This window comes from Protopterus annectens, chromosome 6.part0, assembly GCF_019279795.1.
Source record: "Protopterus annectens isolate FY-2018-M chromosome 6.part0, PAN1.0, whole genome shotgun sequence".
Taxonomy (NCBI): Eukaryota; Metazoa; Chordata; order Ceratodontiformes; family Protopteridae; genus Protopterus; species Protopterus annectens.
In genome coordinates, this window is record NC_056737.1 from 1,737,724,279 (window position 1) to 1,737,742,963 (window position 18,685).

Genomic DNA, 18,685 nt, shown 5'->3' on the forward strand with positions numbered 1-18,685 from the left:
AATTGAAGTTGAAGTCTTCTAAAGCGAAGTACCCTGTTGGGGATCTTTTTTTCTTGCTCTAACAGATGTCAGAAAAAGTTCAGTTGTCTCGCCTGTGGAAAACAAATACCACACTGAGATTTAGATTCTTACTGTCACTTGTTTAGGCCTAGACCACGACTTCCCTCGCTGTTGGTTTTGTGCTTTGTTCAACGCCAGGACTATACATAGTCAGGCCCTTATTGTAGCTAAATATTTTTGCTGTCTGAGCCCCCCGAGGATGTGCTACAAGTTTTGCAGGAGGCCAGAAGAGAGAACTAGGAAATCCTGCATTTCCAGATGGAAAAAAGTTTTCCATCTGGTGTCTTAAAGGATTTACAACCACTATTAGTGGATGTCCCAGCAGCCCTGTCCTACCTCTGTGAATTTCTGAAGAATGGGCCGTCGTACTCTGAAAGCTCCTCTTTCTGCGGTCTCATCCATGTCTGCCTACAGATGGTAAACTCTTAAGGTGTATTTCACATCAGACAACCAAGAAACCATCCCCCTCCTCCTTGCAAGCTTTTCTTTCAGTTTTGCTTCTCCAATATGTCACTTGTAATGGCCTGTAGGAAGACCATTTTCCTTCTGCCAGAAGGGTGTCTTGAGTTGCAGGCTGTCATATCCTCTTCCCCCTTCATTTTTCTACAGAGATAATTTCTCTTTGCACTAACCCCTCCTTTATGCCCAAGATGGTAACCCCTCCTTTATGCCCAAGATGGTTGAGTTCTCTTTGCACTAACCCCTCCTTTATGCCCAAGATGCTCGAGTTCTCTTTGCACTAACCCCTCCTTTATGCCCAAGATGTGGTTGAGTTCTCTTTGCACTAACCCCTCTATGCTCAAGATGGTTGAGTTCTCAATCAGTCCATCAATCTTCCAGCCTTTTTTCCTTCTCAATCCTCTAGTGAGAGGATCCTGCAGACTTTGGATGTGCACTAGTGTAGTCTTCTGTCCCTTACCAGAACTGGTTTTGATCACGATAGGCAAGTTAGGTCTCTAAAGACTATTCTAAGACGTATTTTCTCACTTTGAAAAATTTTACTATCGTGGTGTTCAGATTCCTGGAATGAAGTGGCCTACCATTGCTATCTAAACTTATGATTAAAAGGCATGCTAGATGGGCAAGACGTTGATGGCTGGTACTGAACATTTATAAAATGAGTGATTAAGCTGGAAATTATTGAAGATGCCAGTGGAGCCTTGTCTTGTCATACAAGTAGGTTAGTCAGGTCAAGTAGTCTTGCTCCCCCACAGAAATGGCTGAAGAAAAATCGTAACCAGAGAGGAACAGTGATGTAGCAGCCTATAAAATGTTTTTTATATGTGTAATGCACACAGGTACTTTGGGACAGTTGGTCTAACGTTTTTCATGACTACTCATTCAGTGTTTTACGAAGACTGTTTTAGTGCTTCATTTTTCTGTACTCTTAAATCTGATTTGGAGTATTTTTCTGTTTTTTAGGGCCTACATGGATGAGGATATAACCATTTCTTCAGACGCATTCCATAAATATGTCGACTCTTCTCTTGTCCATGTTAACAAGATCCTGAAACAATTGCTTCACTATTTCCTGGTTAAGGATCTTGTTGACTCCTTGAAGGTTAGTGATAAACAAGGAATGTTAATGCTTTAAGTGGAAAGTATGTCAAAACTTAACTTTGGTGTTTATAACTGATTTAACCAGTGATGTGATACTGAAAGAAGGGGGATGGTGAAGGACTCATAATATTTGAATCATATTTCAGATGTTCTTCTTGTTTCACTGTTGCAGTCATTACATTTGAGTAATCTGCTGGCAGGTTGCCCTCAGTCGGCCTGATTAACAAAGTCTTGGGTCCTGCGTCGGTTGCTGTCCCTTCCATGATGTCAAGTCGTCAGGGGTATAAAACATGCAGCAGACGCCATTTTCATCAGTCTTTCTTGCTGCGCGGTGCCCAAAGCAGTTCGCAAGTGCCGGTTAGCAGACTCCTGAAAGTCTTCAACCTAAAGTTAAGTACCCCATTGGGGAAACTTTTTTTTTTCTTGCTCCTTACCAATGTCAGTAAAAGTTAATAATTGTATTACTTGTGGGAAGCAAATACCTCCATAAGGATTTTCATTTGTACTGTTATTCCTTGCCTAGGCCCTGACCACCACGTGCCTTGCTGTCTGGTTTGTGCTAAATTTAACCAATGCACTATTAAGCGTCTGTATATTTTTGCATCTAAATATTTTGGCTCAAGATTTAACTATCCAGAAATGTCATCTGTTAGCAATCTGACTACTGGAATTCACAGAAAATGCAAAGAAAAGACAGTCAAGGTCCAAAACTGACTAAGCTTCTAAGCCAGCCGCCGGTACTCAGTGAGGCTCTTTCGCAGCCCCTGGTACCCGCTACTTTTGAGTCGCAGGCCTCTATAGAGACCCATTCGGAGTCTGGTATGCTGCAAGATTCTCTCAGTATTTTACCCGCGTATGTCTCTCCCTTAAATGGGTCTGGAGCCGCAGAGCAGGCACCAGCTTCTGACTGTGTTTTCAGGCCTCAACATTTTTATATTAAACTGACGCCAGCAACATAAACAAGGTCATAAACAACTTCTATGTCCAAAAACGCATGAGCCACGTGCTCAGGCCCCTATGCCTAAAAAACAGGTGATCAAAATGGCTGAGTATTTAGTTACCTTGATCAGGGGTTCCCAACCCCCCCCCCCCTGCTAAGAGGCCTAGGCAAGGCACTGATTATGAATCTTCAGATCAGGTTTCCATTTCTTCTGATTCCTCTTCTGATCAGGAATTTTCTATTCCATCCTGAGGATACTGATTCAGAGGAATCCATCCCATCTGCATCTCCTCCTGAGGATCTTTCTTTTGGAGAGACTTTGCATACTTTAAGGGAACATTTTCACTGAGAGTCGGGACTTCTCTGAATCAAGAGGCTTAGGGATTTCTTCTTCCTCAGCATAGGCCTTTGGCAGTACCTCCTGTATTAGACATTGATGTATTTTCGGAATCGAGCATGGCTCCTGATTCCCTGCCTCCAGCTCCTAGTAAGCCAGACAGATATTACAGGGTTTCTGACTCCCACAAATTTCTTTTCAAAAATCCTGCTGCTGATCCCGAGACTATTTCTCAGGGTCCCAAGGCTGTTAAGGCTTCTACAGCCAAAAATCCTACTCCTGATAGATTCCAGGGCGCTGGATAGATGGGGTAAGAAGGTTTATACGTCTGCAACCTTTGCAATCAGGGCTTTAAACTGCCAGTTTCATATGCTTAAGTATCAACAGCATGTTATGGGCTTACTGAAACAGTTGAGAATCTTGCATCAGCTGAACAGTTTCTTAAAGTAATAACTACATCTGACAAATATAGGGTCATGAAACCAGACAAGGGAGGGGGCGTGGTTATGACTAATACTGACTACTACAACAAAATGACTATTATGCTCAGTGACACTAATACATATATGAAAGTTACTAAGTATGAAAGGTCGAGGGCTTACACTAAGGTGGATTGGTTACTTTATGAATTTCTTATGGATGGTACTATCAGCAAGGAGGATTATTCGTATCTAACTTTTTCCTATTACTCCAAGTATGTTTGGTATTCCTAAAATACACAAGGATGTTCACAATCCACCCTTCAGGCCTATTGTGTCGGCCAGAGGTTCAAAAACTGAGGCCATGGCATCCTATTTGATGCTCACTGTAAAGATACATTGAAAAATTTACCACACATTTTAAAAGACTCCTGGCATTGTTTGGATCTTGTTGGACAATGTAAGGCTGTTATTGGCCCTAACTTGATTATGGCTACCATTGATGTGGTTAATTTATTTTGTTCCACACAAGCAACGCCTGGAAATGTTTGAGGCCAGTCTATTGAAATATAGTGGCATGAATGTTTCAAAATGCTGGCTCTTGACTGAATTAATGGAAATGGTGTTGGAGAATAATTTTATTTATATTAATGGTGAATATTACAGGCAAAGTACTGGTGTGGCTATGGGTGCAAGATGTGCACCAATTTATGCTAATTTGGTGCTAGCCAATTGGGAGACGTTAGTTTTTACATCTATACACTGGCCCAAAATAGCTTTATATTTACGATATCTTGACTATGATATTTTTTGGACAGGTAAGGATGAGTTGTTAGAATTTAGAGTTTTTAGGAAGAACATCTGATTTTCTGAAATTTACCAGCAGTATTCATGAAAGTTATTGTGAATATCTTTACCTTATTTTCTCTTATAGAGATATGATTAGCTTCATTCAAATATTTTTAGAAAGTAAACTTTTTCAAATTCCTTTTTACACTTTAACAGTTGTCAACCTTTTTATTAAAAAAGAAATTTGATTAAAGGGCAAATGGTTAGGCTATCAAGAATTATCAGGGACGACAACACACTTAATGCAGAAATTGAAAAATTATCTTCTGTTCCTTGATAGAGGTTACCCTAATGAACTTATTTGTAACATTAAAAGGGAAATTTCTAGTAAAAGATTTACAATATATAGACCCATCATAACATTTGGTTTTAACAATGTTGAATGTTAGCACTAATACGTCCAGATATGACACTTTTTTTTATTTTACCTTGCAATGATTCATCATATCACATTAAACATTATTAAGGAGACTTGGACAAGTGTTTTTATCAATAATGCTGAGCTGTCTGAGACCATTGGCTACCAGCCCAAGATTACATACAGTAGAGGGAGGAATTTAAAGGACTTTTATGAGGCTAACACGAAGGATATTTTTAGAATGTCTAAAATGTAAATGTGGAACCTGTCATACATGCAAATATATCCATGATGGTCCATATGTTGCTATTAAGAATTATGGCAAAACTATTAGATGCCCAGGGTATTGCAACTGCAATACAAATATGGTAGTGTATTTAGCAACATGCTCAGCATGTTCAGCGTTTTATATTGGGAAAACTATTAGGAAGTTAAGAGAATGTATTGTTGAGCATGTTGGAGACATTAAGAAACAGAAGACCACTAGTTCCCTATATATGCACAGTGTTAGAGGTCCTAATTTCAATTTATTATAGATAGAATACCTCAGAATATACACAAAGGTGGGGATGAGAAGACTATGCTTAGATTAAACACCTGTACTTTGCCTGGTATTAACGAATTTGTGTCAATATCCAGTATATTAAAATACAGGTCACATTTTATACGACCATTTTTTAAGGTCGTGGATGCTGGAATACATTCAATTTGTTTTTGAGATTTTTCACAATATACAATACATTTATATATATATTTTTAATTTTTGCAACAGTAATTAGATTTTAGATATGATTGGTTATTTGGTTATTTATTCATATACAGAAACATTTTTTACAGTAATTGTGGTTATTTTATGGTTTAGATCTGTGCCAAATCATTTTAACAGAAATCAATTAAACAAATCAATTAGTTATTTTAACAATAACTTATTAGGTATGTATATATAAAGGATGGCCTTGTTACTGTGTTTTAGTACTCTGATGCCCTGATGTTGGGTGAAAGCACTTAGTACTTCCTTTCTATTCGTTTATTTCAATAAATCAGTTCTTGCGGTTCACTGTGTGGCTTTATTGGTTTAAATGTTTATTTCGGATTGTGCGGAAAATGAAGTTACAGGATATACTGCATTCAGCAGAAAAGGTTGGAAAGCATACTTTGCAATGTGGTTTTGATTCCTTGGAGGCCCTCTTGTAGGGCTGCTGTTACTGGATCTGTGATTAGAAGGTATGCCTGGCTCAAGGAGCAAAATCTGCCTGATCATGTTAAAGCTAAATTGTTGGATGCCCCTTTGCAGCAAGATACTCTGTTTGGTAATAAGACAGAAGAGGTTTTGAAGGAATTGGAAGACCAAGCTAAATCTATGCAAACTGTAAAAGATTTCTTGCAAGTGCAGCCACCCAGGTTCAGTAGACACTGGCCTACTAAAAACTGGTCCTTTCCTGTGTCCAACAGAGCCACTCGGGGCAAACCCAGGCGCTCAAAAGGCTCCAGATATCAATCACAGGGTTCTTACAGGTCAAAGCAATGGGGTGCCTCCACCTTCAAATCTGGAGGAAACAAAGCACAACCCTACAGTAAGCAGTCTCGATGACTTTCCTCTACCATCTCCAAGCACTTATCTGTTGGCAGCCCCCTTGAGGGGAAAACTAGCACTTCATGCTCAAAATTGGCAGTTAATTACCCAGGACAAGTGGGTATTAAACATAGTATCCCAGGGGTACAGATTAAATTTCCATACTTTGCCAATTCTACACAGATGGCCGGTTCTGCCTCAAAACCAGTGGGCAGAGGCCTAGAAACAAGTAATGTCCCTCATGGATAATGGGGGCTATTCAACCAGTACCAGACAAGGTTTTTAATTAGACTTTTCCTGGTACCCAGAAAAGACGATTCATGGCATCCAGTACTGGACTTATCAATTCTGAACACGTTCCTGGACATTCCAAAATAGTTCATAGGTTCATAGATTAGCTGACTTAAAACAGCTACTGCCTAGGCTAGGCAAGAATGCTTGGTTAGTAACTCTAGACTTAAGAGTCATACCTGCATATCCCAATAAGCGAATCATGTAGAAGATACCTCCGCTTCAAAGCAGGTTTTTTCCATTACCAATTCTCTGCACTGCCCTTTGGCTTATCTACTGTGCCCAGGGCCTTTACAAAGTGCCTGGCACCAGTAAGTGCGTTGTGCAAACAAACATTCAAATTTATCCTTATATGGACAAGTCTCATTTAAGCAGAGGACAAGGACACTCTTCTTCAACATCTGGCGTTTGTAAAAAGGCTCCTAGCATGCCTAGGGTACACCATAAACGAAAAGAAATCACAACTGGTACCCTCCCAAAAAATTACATTCCTGGGTGCAAGCTTGAATACAACTGCCCAGACGGCTTGCCTCATGCCAGACAAAGGTAACTGACAACATACTTCAAACAAATGGCAAAAACCAGCTATCTGAAGACGCATTCTGCAGGCTTTGGGGTTCATGGCATCCTGCATTCTACTAATTCCATATGCAAGACTGCATATGAGCAAACTTCAATGGTACCTAAAAAGTTTTTGGAGTCAACATTGTCAGCCTGGAAACGATTCCTCTCATTCCCTGCCTACAACAGGAGTTTCTTTGGTGGGCAGAGACATGTCACCAAAAGGGACTGTCCTTCACTCTACCCCCTGCCACCAAACCCTAACTACAGACTCCTCAGACTTTGCTTGGGGGCCCACCTGGCAGGGAGACGCATTCAGGGCAAATGGAGCCTAAACCAAATGCATCTGCATGTCAACCAGAAAGAAATGCTAGCTGTTCAGAATGCCCTTACAGCCTTGAAGGACTTGACGGACAGCACCACAGTTGTGGTTCGTAAACAAGCAGGGGGGTACACATTCCTTCCCCCTTTGCAGACTAGCCATGGCCTTGTGGAACACTGCCTTGACTTGCCAAATACATCTTCAAGCTCAATTCTTGCCAGGAAAGCAAAATACTCTGGCAGACTACCTAAGCAGAAATCTTATGGACCCGCATGAATGGAAACTGGATCCACAAATCTTCAGCATGTTAACACAGAAATGGAGGAGCCCAGACATGGGTCTATTTGCCTCTCCCCTAAATTATCAGCTGGACAAATTCTGCACAAGAACTCGTCACAAAAAAGCATGGGAAGTGGATGCTCTATCCTTCAGTTGGAAAAACCTATGCCTTTCCCCCTCTGCCTCTACTCTCCAAGGTTTTGCTAAACGTCAGACAGGAAAAAACAAAAATGATCCTAATTGCTCCGGACTGGTCTCACCAGCACTGGTACCTGCTTCTAAGGAATGTCACACCTTTCTCCATGGTACTTGCCTCAAATACCTCCTCTACTGTCTCAGCAGAACTATCAAATTCTGCACACACTGCTCCAAACTCTGAATCTTGCAGCATAGCTAATCAACTAATTCATTATTCAAGCCACATCTCTCAGTAAATCTGTGGTGGATGTCATTTTGGAAGCCAGAAGGCTTAGTACTAGAAAATCTTATGCTGATAAATGGAAGAGGTTCTGTGCTTGGAACCAAGTGCAAGGAATAGACCCAGCAAAGCCTAATATTCCTCAGATTTTACAATACTTGAGATGCTTGACAAGGGCCTATCTCTTTTTCTTCAATAAAAATCCACTCCTCTGCCATCTCGGCTCATTACAACACAGAGCCCTCCCCTCTTTTCTCACCCACTCCTTAAACAGTATCTTAGAGGGGCCAAAAATTTAAGGCCTCCCAGTAGAGCACCAACTCCTGCATGGGACCTCGATTTTGTGCTGGAAAAACTCACCCTGCCTCCTTTTGAACCAGCAGGTACTGCGGCTATATAGTTTCTATCTTGGAAAACAGCTTTTCTTTTGGCAGTCACTTCAGCAAGAAGGGTTTCAAAACTACAGGCTCTCATGGCAGTGGAGCCTCTGATTATATTTTACCTGGACAGGGTGGCCCTCAGGACCAATCCTTCTCTTTTGCGTAAGGTGGTATCTACTGTGGCTCTTAACCAGACCATTCACCTGCCAACATTTTACCCAAATCCACAGAACAAGGAGCGGATTCTGCATTCATTGGACGTACACAGACAGCTAAGATTCTACTTAAAACAAGACCAAATCTCAGTCTGAGCAACTACTGGTAGCATTTGCTGCAGGGTCAGAGGGGAAGGCTATATCAAAAGACTATTTCTAAATGGATAAGCCACTGCATTCATTTCTGCTATTTGCACCATGGTAAACCTGTGCCCAAGGGGATCAGATCCCATTCCACCAGGGCTCCCTCCACTTCAGCAGCTTTTTCTCAGTGGTCCCAACCAAAGACATTCTAGAAGCTGCAACTTAGAGGTCTGTTCATATGTTCACAAAGCATGATCATTTACCCATCCTCAACATCTAGGGCAGGCTTTGCTACTGCAGTCCTGCAGGGCCTTATAGCTGCTCCTAATGCCGTTTAGTTCCATCCTCCCATCCATAGCTTTGGGACTCTACCAAAATGTAATGACTGCAACAGTGAAACACTAACCTAGTACAGTTGTACACTTACCGTAAATGTAGATGTTGGAGTGTATTCACTGTTGCAGTCCAGGTTACCCACCCACCATCCCCCATTCTATACCTTTTCTTTCTTTCACTATACTTAAAAGCCTTTGTGGTGTATTTGCTTTTAGTTGAAGGTAAATTTTGTTTTGTTTCTAAAGTGCCTTTATACATTTAGTTTTATATATTTTTTGCTCCCCATTTGGGGGGCACCTGACATCTGGGGCAAGAAAAACTGATTAAAATGGTGTCTGCTGCATGTTTTATACCCCTGACGTCATGGAAGAGGAGACCGTAACTGACACCGGACCCAAAACTTTGTTATTCAGGCCGACTGAGGGCAACCTGCCAGCAGATTACCCAAATGTAATGACTGCAGCAGTGAATACACTCTGACATCTACATTTATGGCAAGTGTACACAACTGTACTTTTTAAATAGTGTCCCAGGGATACAGATTTCATTTCCACACGTTGCCAACACCGAATGGGTGGCCAGACCTGGCCCCAAATCGATAGGCAGAGGCTCAAAAACAAGTACTTTCCCTCTTGAACATGGGGGCTATTCAACCAGTACCAGAAGAGGAAAAGGGACAAGGTTTCTTTTCCAGGCGCTTTCTGGTACCCAGAAGAGACCAATCATGGCATCCAATTCTGGACCTGTCTACTCAACACTTTTCTGTACATTCCAAAATTCAAGATGCTGACTTCACCAGTTACTTCCTATGCTAGGCAAAGATGCCTGGTTGGCAACTCTAGATTTAAAAGCATACCTGCACATACCAATCAGGCAATCTTGCAGAAGGTACCTACTCTTCAAAGCAGGCTACTTGCATTATCAGTTTTCTGCACTGCCCTTTGGCTTGTCTGCTGCACCCAGGGTAGTCACAAAGTGCCTGGCTCCAGTTACTGCATTTTGCAGGCAAAGAAATATCCATACCTGGACGATTGTCTAATTCAGGCAGAAAACCAGGGCATACTTCTAAATCATCTGGCATTTGTAAAAAGGGTTCTGTCTGGGGTACACCATAAACAAAAATAAATCACAACTGGTACCCTCTCAACAGATTACTTTCATGTGTGCAAGCCTAAATACAACTGCCCAGATGGCTTTCCTCACGCCAGAGAAGCAAATTCAATTCATTTGGTAACTTCAGACAAGTGCCACAACCCTGCTATCTGCAAGACAAATACTGCAATCCTTGGGGTACATGGCCTCCTGCATTCTTCTAATTCCGTATGCAAGACTGTATATGAGAACTACAGTGTTACTTAAAAAGTCTATGGAGTCAATATTGTCACAGCCTGGAAACAATGATTCCGATCATACCTGGTCTATGCCTGGAATTCTTATGGTGGGCAGAGGCCTGCCACCAAAACAAGGGAATGCCATTCACATTACCCCCTGCTGCCCAAATCTTAACTACAGATGCATCAAACTATGTATGGGGGGCTCACCTGGCAGGGAAATGCATTCAGGGTAAATGGAACCCAAATCAAATTCACCTACATATCAATCAAAAAGAAAGCATAGCTGTACAGAATGCTCTGACAGCCTTCAAGGACTACATTCTTCCAGGACAACTAATGGTAAAGACGGACAACACCATAGTTATGTGGTACATAAACAAGCAGGGGGGTACACATTCTTACACCATCTGCAGACTAGCCATGGCATTGTGGAACACAGCCTTGAGCTACCAAGTGCACCTACACTGGCAGATGGACTAAGCAGAAATCTTATGGACCCACATGAGTGGAAATGAACCACGGATTTTCAACATGTTGACAAGCAAATGGGGGAGCCCAGACAGACCTATTTGCCTCTCCTCAGAACTGCCAGTTGGACAAGTTTTGCACAAGAGCTCCCCACAAAGAAGCTTGGAAAGTGGATGCTCTATCCTTAAACCTATCAGTCTATGCCTTCCCCCTCTGCCTCTGATCTCCAAAGTCCTGCTAAAAGTCAAACGGGACAAACCAAGAATGATTTTGATTGCTCCAGACTGGCCATGCCAACACTGGTACCCACTCCTGCGCAGTGTCGCAAATATCTCCATGGCACGTGCCTCGGACCCCTTCCTTGCTGTCTCGGCAGGAGAACCAAGTTCTGCACCCACAGCTTCCAACATTGAATCTTGCAGCCTGGCTAATCATTTAAATTCACCTTCATCCCTCAGCAAATCTGTGATGGATGTCATCTTGGAGGCGAGAAGGCCTAGTACTAGAAAATCTTATGCTGACAAATGGAAAAGATTCTGTCTGGAACCAATCTTTAGGGATGAGCACAGCAGTGCCCAATTTACCTCAGATTTTGCAATACTTAACTGAGATGCTTCACAAGGGCCTGTCTTTTTCCACCATTAAAATCCACGCTTCAGCTATTTCAGCTCACTATAACACAGAACCACCCCTCTTCTCTCATCCCCTGCTCAAGCAGCATCTCAGAGGGGCAAATAACTTGAGACCACCCAGGAGAGCTCCTACCTCTGCCTGGGACCTTAACTTTGTTTGGGAGAAGCTCACTCTACCTCCCTTTGAGCCAGCTGCTACTGCAGACTTAAAATTTCTTTCTTGGAAAACAGCCTTCCTTTTAGCAATCACTTCAGCTAGAAGGATATCTGAATTACCGGCCCTTATGGCAGTGGAGCCTTTCATAATCTTTCATGCGGACAGGTGATCTCTGAGGACCAATCCAGCCTTCGTGCCCAAGGTGGCTTCCAGTGTGGCTCTTAATCAGTCCATTTGCCAACCTTCTTCCACAGAACAAAGGGGAATGGATTATGCATTCCTTTGATGTGCACAGGCAACTTAGGTTCTACTTGGACAGGACTAAATCTCTAAAAATCTCAACATTTGCTGGTAGCATTTGCTGCAGGGGCAGAGGGGAAGGCTATTTCAAAGCCATTTATAAATGGATAAGCCATTGCATTCATTTCTGCCATAAACACCATGGAAAACCTATCCCCCAATGGATCGGATCTCACTCCACCAGGGTTGCATCTACTTCTGCAGCCTTTGTCAGAGGTGTTCCTACCAGGGATATTCTAGAAGCTGCTACCTGGAGTTCTGTACATACTTTCACCAAGCATTATTTACCAATTTTTTTCTAAATCCAGAGCTGGCTTTGCCACTGCTGTTTTGCAGGGCCTTATAGCTGGCCCTAATGTGGTATAAACTCCTCCTCCCAACCATAGCTTTGGGAATCTACCCAAATGTAATGACTGCAACAGTGAAACACGGAAGAACATAATACAGTTGTGTACACTTACCATAAATGTAGATGTTAGTGTATTCACTGTTGCAGTCCTGGTTACCCGCCCTCCAGCCCCCTACTTCTCTGGCTATACCTCTATTTTCTTTTACTATGCTTAAAAGCCTTTTTGGTGTATTTGCTTTTGGTTGGAGGTATATTTTTGTTTTAATTTTATTTGCTCTTCATTAGGGGTGCCCCTGACGTATGGGGCAAGTAAAACTGATGTAATGGTGTCGGATGCATGTTTTATACCCCTGATGACCTGGCGTCACTGAAGAGACAGCAACCGACGCAGGACCCAAGACTTTGTTAATCAGGCGGACTGAGGGCTACTGCATGCAGGTTGCCCAAATGTGATTAATGGTAACTGTACACAACTGTACTTTTCTACTCCAGGCTGTTCCTGGTGCCCAGGAAAGAGAACTCTCGGCACCCTATTCTGGATCTGTCATCCCTAAACACCTTCCTGATGGTACCAAAATTCAAATTGTATATACTCAAGCTCCTTCCTATGCTAGCCAAGGACTCCTGGCTAGTCACCCTAGACTTAAAAGAAGCTCATCTGCACATCCCAATAAGGTATTCTTGCAGGAAATATCTACGTTTCAGGGCAGGCTCTATGCACCATCAGTTCTCTGCACTTCCCTTTGGCTTATCTACTGCGTCCAGGGTTTTCACAAAGTGCCTACTGCTGGCAGAGAAATATTCAAATTTACCCATACTTGGACGATTTCCTGATTCAGGTGGACAGTCGTGTATTGCTACTTCAGCACCTGACGTTTGTAAAGAGACTCCTAATTCTCTGGGTTATACCATCAATAAAAACACTTCTGGTACCTAGCCAAAAGATTGTATTCCTGGGAGCAGGCTTGAACACAACTTCCCAGATGGCATTCCTCACTTCAGGAAAGCAGGTTTGACAACTTATTTCAAACTACTGGCCACCCAAACCCAGCTATTTGCAAGAAAGACTGCAAGCGCTGGGGTTCATAGCCTCATGTATTCTGATTCCATATGCAAGACTGCATATGCGGAAACTTCAGTGGTACTTAGTCTCTGGTGTCAACATTCCCAGGACCTGGAAACAATTAATCCTATCATTCCTTGCCTAAGGAAAGAGTTCCTTTGGGCAGAGGCTTACAACCACAACAAGGGACTACCTTTCTCACAACCCCCCCGCCGTCCAAACTCTGACTCCAGACTCATCAGACTATGCATGGGGGGGCTCACATGGCAGGCCAATGCATTCAAGGCAAATGGATCCCAGGACAAATTCACCTGTGTATCAGAAATGTTAGCTGTACAGAATGCACAGAGAGCCTTCAAATACCTTATCCTGCCAGGGCAACTCTTGATAAAGACAGACCAACACCACAGTTGTGGTACATAAACGAGCAGGGGGGAACTCATTCCTACCCACTGCAGGTTAGCCATAGCTTTGTGGGACAAAGCCTTGAGCAGTCAAGTGCACCTGCAAGCTCAATTCCTGCAAGGCAAACAAAATTCACTGGCAGACTACTTGAGCAGAAATCGAATGGACTCACACAAGTGGTAAATGGAACCCAACTCATTCAGACTTCTAATACACAGGTGGGGACACCAGAGGCGGACCTCTTTGCTTCCCCCAAAACCATCAACTGAGCAAATTTTGCACCTGAAATCCCTACAGCCAAGCATGGAAAGTGGATACCCTATCCTTTACATAAGAACCTCTCAATCTATGCCTTTCCCCTCTGCCCCTCCTTCCAAAAGTACTACTCTAGATCAAACAGGAGAAGCAGAGGACCATCCTTATTGTACCAGACTGGCCATGCCGGCACTGGTATCCACTCCTATGCAGTCTGACAGCAGTGCCACCCTGGCACCTACATCAGACCCCCGGGGCAGATTTTGCATCCTCCGCTGCAAACCCTGAACCTGGCACCTCGGCTTATTCCTTGATCACAAGCAACCCTCAGCAAACTGGTGCTGGATGTTATCCTTGAGGCCAGGAGGCCTAGTACTAGGAAATACTATTCAGAAAAGTGGAAACGATACTGTTCTTGGAGCCAGTCTCAAGGAAAGAACACAGCCATGCACACCTTACCTCAAATCCTAGATTATCTAGCAGAGCTGCTCCACGAAGGCCTATCCTTTTCATCAATTAAGATTCATGCCTCTGCCATTTCAGCTTATTACAATACTTAGCCACCCGTCTTCTCTCACCCTCTGATCAAACGGTTCCTGAGAGGAGCTAACAATTTAAGGCCCACAAGGAGAGCTCCCACTCCTGCCTTGGACCTTTGTACTAGAGAAGCTCATGCTCTCCCCTTTTGAGCCTGCTGCTACAGCAGAGTTAAAATTCCTCTTGGAAAACAGCCTTACTTCTAGCTGTCACTTCAGCAAAAAGTGTTACAGGCCCTTATTGCTGTGGAACCCTTCATTATCTTCCATGTGGACTGGGTTTCCCTCAGGGCTTACCCATCATTTACGCCTAAGGTGGTATCCATTGTGGCTTTAAACCAATCCATCCATTTACCAACCATTTTTCTTAATCCCCAAAGTAAAGGGGAAAGGATCCTGCACTCCTTGGATGTGCACAGACAGCTTAGGTTCTATCTTGACAGGACTAAACCTTTCAGAAAATCTGACCAGCTGCTAGTCAGCTTTGCTACAGGGGCAGAGGGCAAGGTTATTTCAAAGCAAACCATTTTTAAATGGGTAGCACACTGCATCCATTTCTGCTACAGACACCATGGAAAACCTATCCCACAGGGGATCAGACCTCATTCCACTAGGGCTACCTCAACCTCTACAGCATTTCTCAGGGCAGTCCCTACCAGGGACATCCTGGAAGCTGCAACCTGGAGTTCTGTACACATCTTCACCAAGCATTACCACTTGCCTATCTCTTTGTAAATCCAGAGCTGGATTTGCCACAGTAGTCTTGCAAGGCCTGCTAGCCAGCCCTAATACTTCTTGACTGCCCCCACCTTCCTCAGCTTTGGGAATCCACTAAAGTGTGATGACTGCAACAGTGAAACATTAAGAATATAGTACAGTTGTGTATACTTGGCATAAATGTAGATGTTAGTGTATTCACTGTAGCAGTCCTGGATGTGAGTGTTCATGTTTCACTGTTGCAGTCATTACACTAGGGTTATCCTGCTGGCAGGCTACCTGCAGTCGGCCTGAATTCCAAAGTCTTGGTCCGGCGTCTGTTGCGGTCGCCTCTTCCCTGACGTCAGTGCGCCAGGGATATAAAAGATGCAGCCAACGCCATTTTCTTCAGTCTTTCTTGCTGCGCAGTGCCTGAAGCAAGAGCAGTTCAAGTGCCGGTCGGCCGACTCCTGAGATTTTTCGAATTTCAGATCCGAAGTCTTCATTAAAGCTAAGTACCCTGTTGAAACTTTTTTCTTGCTCCAGAACGATGTCAGAAAAAGTTAACAATAGTATTTCTTGTGGGAAGCAAATACCTCATAAGGATTTTCACTCTTACTGTATTCCTTGCCTAGGCCCTGACCACCACGTTGCTTGTCTGTTTTGTGCTAGATTTAACCAACGCACCAAGCATCTGTACGAGTTTGCCTTTCTTTACTTCGGCCAAAGATTCAATTATACAATGCCAGCGGAACAGCCGACCGGAGTTTATAAAAAACCGCAAGGATAAAGACAAGGACAGGCCTCAGAGGTCCAAAACTGACTAGGCTTCCGCTAAGCTAGTAGTCTGTTTGCCAGTTCTCAGTGAGGCGCTTTCGCAGCCCCTGATGCCCGCTACCTCAGATCCACAGGCCGTTTCAGACTCCCTCGTGAAGCCGACTGGGCCTCTGGAAATTCAAGGTATTGGGTCCTCGGAAACTTTCCTCAGATGGGTCTGGAGCCACTGTGCAGGTATCTGCTTCTGAGGGTGTTTTCAGACCTACACAGTTGTATGTAAAGCCATCTTCAGCTTCAAAGCCAAAGACTAAAGCAGCTCTAAAGACAAAAGTACAGCATTCTCCAGGACAGACTTCATGCCTAAAAAACAGATGCTCAAAATGGCCGAAGACCTTATTACTTTGATCAGGGGTTCCCATCCCCCTCCTGATAAGAGGCCTAGGCAAGACAGAATATGAATCTTCAGTCAGGTTTCCATTTCCTCTGATTCCTCCTCTGATCAGGAATTACTCCCTTCCTCCCTATGAGGATTGTGATGCTGAAGAATCTATTCCTTCAGCTTCTCCTGAAGATTACTCCTTGGGGAAACCCTGCATACTATGAGGGAGCACTTTCATTGGGAAGAGCCAGGATTATTCAGAGTCTAAGAAAAGGCTCAGATTTTCTTTTACTTCCTCAGCACAGGCACCTTGCTATTCCCCCTGTTCTGGACATTGTAGCTGATGCTTGAGTCCGGCCTGTCTCCAGACTCTATACCCCCTGCACCTGTTAAGCCAGACAGATACTACAGGGTCCCAGACTCCCATAAATCTCTATACAAAAACCGTGCTGCTGACCCAGAAGCCTTATCTCAGGGTCCTAAGGGAGTTTAGGCTTCCACTGCTAAAAACCCTGTTCCCTCTGATAGAGATTCAAGGGCACTGGATAGATGGGGGGGGAAAAGTTTACACTTCTGCTACTTTGACAATTTAAAGCCCTTACAGCCAATTTCATATGCTTAAATATCAGCAATACTTAATGTCACTGTTAAGACAGAAAATGTTGACCAACTCTGAATGTCCAGAAAACAAGGAAATGCAGGATTTATTGCATGCAGCTGAACAAGTGGGAAGACGTACTTTGCAATGTGTTTTTGATTCTTTGGAGACCTCTTGTAGGGCCGCTGTAACTTTTTCTGTGATTAGGAGGCATGCTTGGTTAAAGGAACAGAATCTGCCTGATCATGTTGAAGCAAAATTATTAGATGCGCCATTACAGCATGATACATTGTTTGGTGTTAAGGCAGGAAGGGGCATTGAAAAAAATGGAGGATAAAGGGAAATTTATGCAGACAGTTAAGGATTTCTTACAGGTACAGCCACCCAGATTTAGCAGGAACTGGCCTTCAAAAAAATTGGTCTTTTCCAGTGTCGGGCCAAAAAGTGTCAGATACAGACACCCTAGAGGCAGATCCCAGCCCCAAGGCTCATACAGGCCTAAACAATGGGGTGCTTCTACCTCCAAAAGCGGAGAAGACAAATTTCAATCTTATAGGAAACTGTCCCAATGACTTTCCTCTACTAGTACCAAGCACTTATCTTTTGGAAGCTCCCTTAGGGGGAAAACACTTTTTCCACAACTGGCACATGATCACCCAGGACAAATGGGTCTTGAATATAGTCTCAGGGTTACAGGTTCCACTTTCACACCCTGCCAAAGGCATGCCAGACCTGCCACACAATCAATGGGCAGAGGCACAAAAGCAAGTTTCATCCCTCATGGACATGAGGGCCATTCAGCGAGTACTACTACAGGAGCAGGGACAAGGATTTTACTCGCGTTTTTTCTTGGTACCCAGAAAGGACAAAGTCTGGAGACCAATACTGGACCTGTCTATTCTAAACACCTTTTCTGGACGTTCCAAAATTCAAAATGTTGAGACTGCAGCAGCTTCTGCCCATGCTGGGCAAGAAGGCTTGGCTTGTAACCTTGGACCTAAGAGTCATACCTGCATGCCCCAATCAGACAATCTTGCAGAATATACCTCCAGTTTCATAGCTGGCTCAATGCACTACCAATTCTCTGCACTGCCTTCTGGCTTATGTACTGTGCCCAGGGTCTTCACAAAATGCCTGGCACCAGTAACTGCTTTTTATCGACAGAGGAATTCAAATATATCCCTACTTGGGCGACTGCCTTATTTAAGCAGAGAACAAGGACATTCTACTAAAGCATCTGGCGTTTGTAAAAATTAATTTGCCTAGGGTACACAGTAAATGAAAATCAAAACTAGTACCCTCTCAAGAAAATATTCCTGGGTGCAAGCTTAAATACAACTGCCCAGCTGGCTTATCTCACGCCAGACAAAGGCAACTGACTTCTTACTTCGAAATGTTGGCAACAAAAACCCAGTTATCTGCCAAAATAATTCTGCAGGCTTTGGGCTTCATGGCATTCTGTAGTCTTTTAATTCCATATGCAAGACTGCATATGAGGAAACTACAATGGTATCTAAAGTGTTTGGACTCAACATTGCCACAGCCTGGAAAAGCTAATTACCCTCATTCCCTGCCTGCAACAGGAGTTTCGATGGGCACAGGCCTGTCACCACAACAAGAGACAGCCTTTCACTCTACCCACTGCCAGGCGGACAATAACAGATGCATCAGATTATGCCTGGGGGGCCCACATGGCAGGAAAATGTATTCAGGGCACATGGCCCCCAAGCCAAATGCATCTTCATATCAATCTA

At 43.4% G+C, this 18,685-nt stretch overlaps 1 protein-coding gene across 1 annotated transcript in view; it reads left to right on the top strand.

Annotated features, from left to right (window-relative positions):
- RTN3 (reticulon 3) overlaps positions 1-18,685 on the top strand; it is a 475,542-nt gene that overhangs the window by 139,922 nt on the left and 316,935 nt on the right. Inside the window, exon 3 of the mRNA XM_044075128.1 lies at positions 1,483-1,621. Within this exon, the coding sequence (XP_043931063.1) occupies positions 1,483-1,621 (139 nt within the window). The remainder of the gene's footprint in view (positions 1-1,482; positions 1,622-18,685) is intronic.